Raw genomic sequence first — 9,991 nt, 5'->3', positions numbered from 1 at the left:
TGCCAAGATTTCCTGGTACTTTGTTGAATTAATTGTGCCATTGATCTTGAATGGTGCCCCTGGACCACTGGCGGCAAAACATCTCTAAGACATCAATGACCCAGTTTTGAAAATGACCCTTAAAGTTGTCATGACCCTATTAAAGGTTGTTTCTGATGATTGTTTTGTTACTTTTATGAAACTACAGTAGCTGTATATGATATATATAGCTGTATATAAATGCCTTGTAATGTAATGTAATATATTATGATATGATTTATATTATATTACATATCAAGCCATCCTTTTCACCTGTGGTGCCCCTCCCCTTACTCATCCAACACTGTTTAAAAATGCAGCTTATCCATAAATTATGCCAGCACTGCATTCGTAATTTTAACTACTCTCACTTAATTAAAATGAAAAGTTGTGTTTACTACAGTTAGAAGTAAAATATTCTGTACTCTGCAATGGATTACAATTACAAAGTAATCTACCCAACACTGCATAACATCTAGGGCCAGTTTCACGGAAACAGATTAAGCCTAGACCTAGATGAAATTCCATTATGAATACAGAATCTCAACAGGAAACTTGGTTTAGATTTGTGGAAAAGATAATCAAATGGTAATGCAAGATGGATGAGGTAGTACTGAGGCAGTACTGGCAAGGCTGAGATTAGGTCACTTGGGTCTTAACTATTCATGAGAATAGGAAAACACATGACATGCCAATTGTCCAGGCTGTGGTGCCTGAAACAGTTCATAATACACTCTTCTACAGTACACACTGTACGTAAGGGAAACTGAGAAAGACTGAATGCAACAGGCAGTCTGAGTTTTAAATTGTGGCAGCTACTGGTGAGCAACACTGATTGCAGGACAGTAGGACATTTTTTTAATGATTTGGCATAACCACTTTACACTCCGTTTCAGTAGACGGTGGTATGCACTTATTACACTGGAATACTCCATAAAATTAACCGAAGAAGTATGATACATTATTTCCAGTCCCGCCCGCTGTAAAGGGTGCCGCAGTAAAATGTGACGCGCACGCGCAGCTAAGCTTCCTTTTTGCTGAAAGGTAAGGGTTTGCATGGCGCGTGTGTTTCTCCGCATGGTACGATAAATAAATGTTCACGATTTATTCATTTTTTCGCCAGACTCTGTAGAACAGAAACACAAAGTTGTGTGGAGTGTCAGAAGTGCCAGTATTTGTATACGGTGTGACTTTAAGGCGGTATGATGTGGGTTTAGATAGCTAGTTTCTGTGCCTCTCCGGTCTAACGGTAGTCTAGCTAACGTTGTATTAAAAAGCAACGGGCCATGTAGCTCACTGGCTGCTAACATTGATTATATCGTTACCAGCTTAGCTGTGCTTGATGGAAACATACAGCATTTCTATGGAAATCTAGCTCGACCATCCGTCCACCGGGGAAATATGAAACTGGCTGGACATCCACATTAGTTCTTTGTAGTTATTCGTTCATATTGGGGAGTATTCGTTCGCGGCTTTTGCCGAGAAGTTAGCTAGCTAGCCAGTGTTAGCTCGTTCGTCAGCTCTCAATCTCTTTAATTAAATCCAAGTGCAGAATCATTTTAATTTCCTTTAAATACTGTTTTTTTCCCCCACAGGGATCAGCTAATGTTACCATAATACGTCATCTTATATGATGTAAATTGCCCTTTGGCCGGACAGCCAACTGTCCGTTTATTAGCTAGCTTAGCTACATTAGCGAATGCCATTGTTGGAAATGAGCCAGTGTGCAGCTAGCTTGCTTATGGAAATCGTTAAATACCTAGCTATCCAAATATGACGTTACCTTATAAAGGCACAAAAAGTACAAACCAACTTCTCGGATAACATAGCTAGCTAGCTTAGATGGGGTTGAGTTTTTGTTTTGACAGCCGTGGTTGAACTCGGAAATGCGCTAGTTTGCTGAAGGCCTGCGTTGTTAGCTTATTGTTAGCTAGCTAGCCGCTTTCCGCTGCACTGACTATCTATACAAACCAATTAATTCAATTAACGTTAGATTATTCTTCATAGCTCATTCAACGAATCGGTGATTTCCATTGACAGTAGTGCTGGGTAGCGAATTAGAGGGGGGTTTCTGAGATGGTTTTCTTAACGTTTTGTGTACAATATGCATGTTGGGCCTCTGGTGTGAAGCCGGAGAACCATGATGCAGCAGGTTAGCGCATGTGTTTTCCGGTTTCCGTTTCCTGATCTCAGCCGCAACAGAGACACGTGGACAGGGTGTGTGATCTAGCCTCACTTGAAACTAACTTAATTTCCCACGTTTGCATTTAGTTTAAAGACAGAACGGTTCTCTTCGTCTGATGGGTAGGACTAAGTTACCGTTTGTGTGGAGCGCACGTGGTCATTGACGCTGGATGTCTCCTCGATGTCGTACTGAAACCCTTGTCCTGTGTTGAAAACAGTCGTGCAGCTAGGCAACGTGTCATGTCTGCCATGACACAATTTAAGCCGGTCTATACAATTTGAAATATATGGAAGTATATGCATGTGTTGGTTCTGAAGCCACCCCTTTAAGGGGTTTTTTGGAGCGAAGTTGGCACTAGGCCTTTTTGCCAGCATTTTAACCATATGGTTTTCTTTAAAGGTACAATAGGTAATGTCAGACTTCTAACAGTGAAGAGAGGAATAGCAGCAACAAACACCTTCAAACCACAACACTGTTCATCCCTCCGTTTTCTCAATAAATGTGCAGATGTTGAAATGCCTTTGGCTATAGCAATTGTAACCAATTTTCAACCAATGAACTTGAATTATTGTACAGTTGTACAGGCCGTCAACTGTATATTTTAAAGGCGACCCCATCCTTGAATCAGACCCACATGGGGTCCCAACCCACAGTTTGGGAACCCCTGGCCTAGGCTCTTCTAGCAGCTCTTAGTAATGTGTGTTTGTCTTTATCCTAGACTGTTTGGTTCATGCATAGACCGCACGAATGGCGAGATGTTTTATACACACTTAGTTGGATGTATTTTCATCAGTTGATTTTGCTTCTGGATTTCTCACAGGGGTGAATTGCCATTTTTGATAAATGGCAATAAAACTAGATGCACAGTGCCCTGTCCATGTACAGTTTTCCTCTTATTTTCATCCCTTTTTAACACATGTTTAAAAGGGTTTTTGTGTGTGCACCGTGTGCTCTCTACAGTATCCCTTGATTTGACCCGCCATGGCAGACACAGATGATTTCACCACTGGGGATGCTGGAGCCTCTAACACTTACCCCATGCAGTGCAGTGCCCTGCGCAAGAACGGCTTTGTGGTTCTGAAGGGGCGTCCCTGCAAGATTGTCGAAATGTCCACCTCAAAGACCGGCAAGCACGGGCACGCCAAGGTAAGGGACCGTCGGTGTGACTAGGATCACCGTGTTTGCTTACAGCCGCTGCTTTACTGGAGAGCGGCAGTGGGTAACCTTGGTCCTGGAGAGCCAGCTAGTTTCCTGTTACTTTAAAAATCCACAACGAATGGATACTCAAGAAAACGGGCCTCAGGAGTTGACTAATCGGCTGCTTTTCCTCAATGGAGACAATGCATTGAGGCTATAAAAATGTAAATTGCAACAATTTATTTATATTTATAAAAAATATTTATTGGGTTACATATTGTAAGTACAAGAATTGGGAGGATACTGAAAGATTTCCACATTGTAAGGGCATCATTCTCCAGGAATAGAGGTATTTTGATTTGCAATATGCTTTGATATGCATTCCATTTTTCAAAATTGTTTTGAACTTATCAGGAATTTCAGCTTCAGTGAATCTTAAAAATGGATACAGCACTCCTTTCCTACCCCCTTTTCAGTTTAAGGATAATTTAATTTGAAAAGATTTTTCTTTGCGTTTGATTTTAAAGAGTGGAAGATACAAGCACCCCACTGAGGTAATGTTTGTCCCTGCAGGTCCACATGGTTGGGATTGACATTTTCAGTGGCAAGAAGTATGAAGATATCTGCCCTTCTACCCATAACATGGATGTCCCCAACATCAAGAGGAATGACTTCCAGGTGAGGTTCTTGAAGCCAGCAGATCAGTCTCTGATGGGAGGGAGGGGGCCCTGTTGGATTTACCCACCCCTCTTACATCCAGTAAAGGAAATAAATCAGGGAAATTGTTCCACTGTCTGTGAAACCATATCGTACTTTCTGAACCCTGGAAAGCAAAGTCAGTGTGGTTCTGTTGAAGACGGGAAAGTATTTATTTTTGCATTGCGTTCATGTAGTAGACTTATCCATTTCTCACTGAAATCGTGATTTAAAAGGCAATTTGCTAATTGTAAAAGCTGCAGTTTTTTACGAGGTGAATTGCTGTTTAGGTTAATTCGGGAGTTGTCCATCTGGCAGAAAAGTGAGGGTAGTGACCCAGTCAACAGGAATAATGCAAAATGGAACACTTTACACTGGCAAATCAAACACAACTCTATAGCGTGAATTGTGTGTCCGTCATTGGGACATTTAAATTGCGCTGCGTGCTTTGCCTGACTGGACATCATGAACTCAGTTTGACAGGCAAGTGCAAGATGGATACTTGTCAGCAAAGGCTGCATGTCAAATGTCTCTTGAGGTAGGACATCTGAGCATTTATATTAAATGTTTTAATAGTGCCACTGTTATGAAAATAATTCTCGCTGTGATATGAGTGCAGGCTTGCGTTTAAAAAGTCATGCTGATCTCGTTTCGGTTTTTGGTAAAAGATTTTTGCAAAGAATGTGACCGTAGGAATGGCCCAAACACATTTCTGACATGCTCGTTCATGATTTCATGAATTCGAATTGACACTCACTGAGCTAAAAACCTAAAATAGTCCATTCCTATGTATAATTTGGGGAGTGATTCTCAGTGCATCTTTATTAAAATGTTAAAGGCACCTTGCATTACTTAACTTGGCAGCCAAACAACCTTCGTCCCACAGATGCACCGATGACGAGAGGTATTGCCTGACCTGATTTGGTCTAGAGACCGGAGACAATGTGAAAATCATCTGTTTAAAAGTGCTCGCTGCACACCTTGCACACCTTGATTCTCACTTTCAGGCCCCGGGGGCCAGAGTGCAGACGTTCTGCATTCCATGTCAATACTTGGTTTTATTTCTTTTGCAATTGAATTTACAGAATTTGCTTCTACTCTTTTACCCAGGGGGAAAATGTGTTCTCCATATTCTCCATTTTTGATTTGTGACCGGAACAAGGATAGAGTAGGTAGCACTGCACAACAACCGCAATGTCAAAGTGGCATGGGCAATGATGAGATGCTTTAGGGACTGGAAAAGCACATTTTATATTGATAATTTAAACCCCCCATTTTGAACTTGTGCTTTTTTCAATACTCTACATTCGTATGGCTGGATGCTTCCGAAGTACATTCTTCAAGGTTCAACCTGCTGTGCCCTACCTGGAAATTAAATGTACAACTTGTTTATGAATCCATCTCAGTGCAAACAATACACTGTAGAATCCTATAGTATACTTCAGCTTGCACATACATTTCTGATTCAGGTGGTGATCAATGGGAGGGTGCACAGATGAACACAAATGCATGCATCTGTAACTAATCTGTATTTATAGTGTACACCCTCCATCGGATAAACTCATTAAATTTTTTTTGCCATGTAGCTATAGGCATAGATGCCTAGATGAATGAAAACAATGAAAAACAATGTCATAGTAACTGGTGGGTGTTCTATTATTTCAAGATAATAAAGTAGCTATGAGTCAATACATGACTCACCCTACTAGTATACTATAGTAGTCATCCACACTACACAGCATTTACAGGCATAAATAAACTTCATGGCTCATGATATATTATCAATACGCACAGATCTTAATATGAAATCTAATTGTAATTTTCTAGTCTACGTGTAAAATTGTGCAACTGCAGACTAATTCTGACACTTAAAGGCTGTAACTTTTCATTTTCTCCTGGTAAAAAAAGAAATGCGTGTGGATGATTTTAGCTCTTTACTCAGATGGTCTACTTTGGGTCTCCAGCAGGTGGTGTCAGATAGGCAACTACCAAAGTGATTGAAGGACAGTAGTATCACACTTCAAAAACATGTCAATACATTTTTAAATGTTCAACTGATAAGCGCTGGACTGCACCAGAAGACCAATTTCACAATGGCGTTTGATTTTACACCCTCATTTATGGCAGTTTGCCTGTTCAAACTCTTCGAATTCTGACTGATAGCCTGGTCAATGTTTTCGCTAGACACTCGATCCTGCCTTATAACACAAAGGTGCCAGCTGATGAAAGTGTTTTTTAATAGTATGGGTTAGTGCTATTTGCATGTGCTAGCTACATCATGCTAACCTCATACAGGGATCTGTAAAGGCTAACAACTATTATCACCACTGCTGTGAAATATATTTTTAATATTTAAATATATTGTGACCTGAATGCCTCTGCAAAATTTTAAAAGTTGAGGTCAGGTGGGCAGCAGTGACCTGAATTGTGCCGCATTTCCTGTCTCATCTGGCGTTTCTTGTCCCTGCTGATCTGTTGCATTGTTTACCCGGGCAGCTGATCGGGGTCCAAGACGGGTATCTGTCTCTGCTGGCGGACAACGGGGATGTCCGCAACGATCTCAAAGTTCCAGACGGTGACCTTGGCAAAGAGATGGAACTGAAGTTCGGTAACGGGGATGATACTCTGGTGAGTAGGGAGCTTCACTGGATTTGGATTTTTTTTTTTTTTTTTTGGAATTTACCAAAATTCTTCATCGGCAGTTCCCATTTTTATTTAATTGTGCATTTTTGCAGTAGGCGTTTACAATGTTAAATATCTTCTATATTACTAAAGTGATCATGGGCAGGCGTCTTACTAAATTTAAAGCAATATGGCAAGCGCAGTTCCAATTCAACAAATACACATTCTCTGTTCACTTCCAGTGAATAACTAATAAAGTAATAAAGGTAATATCACTGGTAAAGCTGGCCTTAGTGACATGGTCATCTTCCAGGAGGCTGTATGTGTGCATATGCCATAGACTAGAAAGAATGTACCAAGCCTATTGTGTCACTGACTATCCATGGGCTTTGAAAAGTGTTTTGAAGTTGCAGAACTCTAGTTTACAGCTCTGGCTCGGTGACATCTGCAAACTCCCTCTGCTGCCGCATTGTCCTGTGGACTAGTCGTGCTCCATAAATAAGTTGTGTTCAAAAAAGTTTTGGTCTTCACTCGAAAGTATTTACATTAAACATGGGTTACAGATGGTCACATATGCGTCCCACTTAAGAAGAAAAATAAATAAATAAAATGCCCAGACTGCTGATTTTAAAATGAAATGGGCAGACTTGTTTCCCCATGTGGGACAATAAATGTCGACTGATTGATTGGGATGCAGTGCCATTTTACATTACTTCTGTACTTGTTTTACCCTGTTGCTTGCTCATGAGTGCAGTAGTAATTGTACCTGCAGCTGGTTTGTTGGAAACTCTTTTTTTCTTTTTCTTTTTTAAGCTCTAACTGCTGTACCACAATGCTGTCAGTAACCAATTTATTTTCCCTCCAGGTCTCTGTGCTGTGTGCAATGGGGGACGAGTGTGCCGTGGCCCTCAAGGCTATGTCAAATAAATAAGACGAGACTTGGTTCCAAGGCTGAGACTTCTTGTACAACAAATCTTACATTTTGGTTCTAATTCTCACCAAAGCTATGGCCTTCACATACAACAACCTCAAATTGCTTCTCTTGTTTGCTTTTGGTTTTCTCCTCTTTTCCCCTAAAACTTTGCTGATGGTTTTCACTTGAGGATTTTATCATTATTCTTTTTTTGACTTCATTCCTTTTAATTTTGCTTTCAAGATGTTAGTCTTGGTACTCACATTCCTGAATGTTTAAAAATTTTGTAAGACAATTTTTTTAATTTATATATATTGACTGAATAGCTTGCAGAATTTATGCCTTTTTGGGGACAATATGCATTTCAGTTTTAGGGGGGGGGGAGGGAGGAAGGAAGGAAGGAGACCTCTGTCCATGCGGGTCATTTCCGCTCCCTACATGGTGCCCGTTGGCAACGGCTATTAGTACTGATAGCATCATTGAACAGATTCATCCAAGGGGAATGCTAGAATATTGGTTTTCAGCACTTAATAGCAGCCTATTGGGCACTGCCAAAACATTTAATCTCCTATTTCTGTGACCATTTTGTTTTTCTTAAATGCCAGTATCCTCTTCAAAAGCCAGGAAAGACGTGATGGCCATGCACGATTACCACTGTACAAGACGCCAGATCATTGGTCGTCATTTGGCAACAATAAAATAAAAAGAATGTCGAAGCCTGTATGGGTCTCATCTTGGTAGGCTTCCCTGAGTTTTGTGTGGACGCGTTTTGTGTGGACTCAATCCAGGGGAAGGGGCGTTAAGTTGCAAACCTTTTTTCACCGAGGCCTTTATCACCAACTGGAGATGGAGAGAAAAAAGAAATAAAATAAAAAAAGTGGGAAAATAAAATGGAAAATCTTTCCAGTTGCTCATTTCTTTTATTGTATTTATCATGCAGTTATATTAAAATGACTTGGGTCCCACTCCCCACTTTCCCTGTGCATCCGTTTCAGTTTTTTTTGCCCCTGTTCCTTCCCCTTGACATATGAGCACTTTGATCATTGTGTTTGTCTTGTAGTTTTTATGTCATGAGGACCATGTTTATGAATGTATTGCATAAACATTTCAAACGGCAGTATTGGAACATTCTGGATAGCTAGCCACATAAAGGGCTGTGTCTTTGGGAATTAACAATTAATGTTAATTGTTAATTTAATTTTAAAAGTTTAAATTTCCAATGGTGATTAGATTTTGGATTAGAGCCATTTCTGTCGTTTGACACATCCCCTTGTTTAATGCTAACTTGCCAAGTTGTCTAATTCTTCAACTGACATTCTTCAACACGGGTGCCATCTTGGCATCTTCCTAGCTGCTGATCTCACCTTCAGCAGACTACATCAGACTGACCCCAGTGCATGTAGATGTGTTCATGTTCCTTAACAAAAATGCATGGGTATTGAGTTCAGTAATGGGTTATGTAAAACCATCAACAAACAAAAACAATATAATTGCTTTACATTAAGATGTCAGAAACTTGCTACTATTTAGTTAAATGCATAGCCTACCACTTGCACTATAGAATACGATTTACGCCAGGCTGTTCTATCGATCGTTGTGTTTTTATTTTTTATTGTAAGACAAGAGGATGCATAAAAAACTAAAGCCGTTCATTTGCTTATTACAAAATTGAGCATTAATGAGCAATATCTTGTTAACAATTGCAGTTCAGCCCACATGTAATTTAAAAAAATGTGGGCGGTTCCATGGAGATTTCTCAGTCCATGAATCTGTTTTGTATAATTTCGTTTCTTGCCATTATGGCTTTAAAACACAATGCAAATCCTGGTTTAATTATGGTTTGACCATGTCTTAATAAAACCTGATATGTACAACTCATTAATAGGTAGACCTGTTTGAGTCATTGTTTTATGGGCCATATAGTAGGCTTTAAGCTTTTATCAGTTAATCTTTATCGAATAATGGGTACCGACGATTAAAATATTGCACAAAATTTGCATTTCTAGTGTGGTTAATGACTGGTCTCTTCGAAAATCTGAAAAGGTATTGTGACGGGTTGATTAAATGGCATTGATACAAGGCCTTGACACGGTCCTTCTGTAACTTGCACACACATGCTTCATTATGTGGTTTTTCAATTTCTGTTGAAGGCTTACATTTGTCTCTGAACCAGTGTGTGCTGGCAGGGTTTGTGTGTGAAGTCTAAAAAATTGTCATATCAATTCCACAGACTAGGGAAACTGATGATTCAACACCCTTCAGTGACTAAACATAACGACCTTACATGTGCATGGGCATCATTGCATAACATCTTGCCAGTCAAAAAAGCAAATGCATAAATTGTACGTAACCCGCTGGCTGAATAAACAGCCAGTTAAGTTGTAGATTCACATTTCATTTCCAATTGGAAACTAATATTA

At 39.9% G+C, this 9,991-nt stretch overlaps 1 protein-coding gene across 2 annotated transcripts; it reads left to right on the top strand.

The window, feature by feature from the left end:
* The first annotated feature begins 935 nt into the window (after positions 1–935).
* LOC133126260 (eukaryotic translation initiation factor 5A-1-like) lies at positions 936–8,548 on the top strand. 2 transcript variants are annotated; one of them, XM_061238290.1, is made up of 5 exons: positions 936–1,062; positions 3,164–3,349; positions 3,914–4,018; positions 6,533–6,664; positions 7,524–8,548. In XM_061238290.1, the coding sequence occupies exons 2-5, from the start codon at positions 3,185–3,187 to the stop codon at positions 7,587–7,589; spliced, it is 468 nt and encodes a 155-aa protein (XP_061094274.1). In that variant the 5' UTR covers positions 936–1,062; positions 3,164–3,184; the 3' UTR covers positions 7,590–8,548. The 2 variants fall into 2 exon arrangements, with proteins under 2 accessions (XP_061094274.1, XP_061094275.1); XM_061238291.1 differs by lacking the exon at positions 936–1,062 and adding an exon at positions 2,104–2,235.
* Positions 8,549–9,991: the final 1,443 nt, after the last annotated feature.

This window comes from Conger conger, chromosome 4 (genome assembly GCF_963514075.1).
Source record: "Conger conger chromosome 4, fConCon1.1, whole genome shotgun sequence".
Lineage (NCBI taxonomy): Eukaryota > Metazoa > Chordata > Actinopteri > Anguilliformes > Congridae > Conger > Conger conger.
This window is presented reverse-complemented; position numbering and strand designations above follow the sequence as displayed.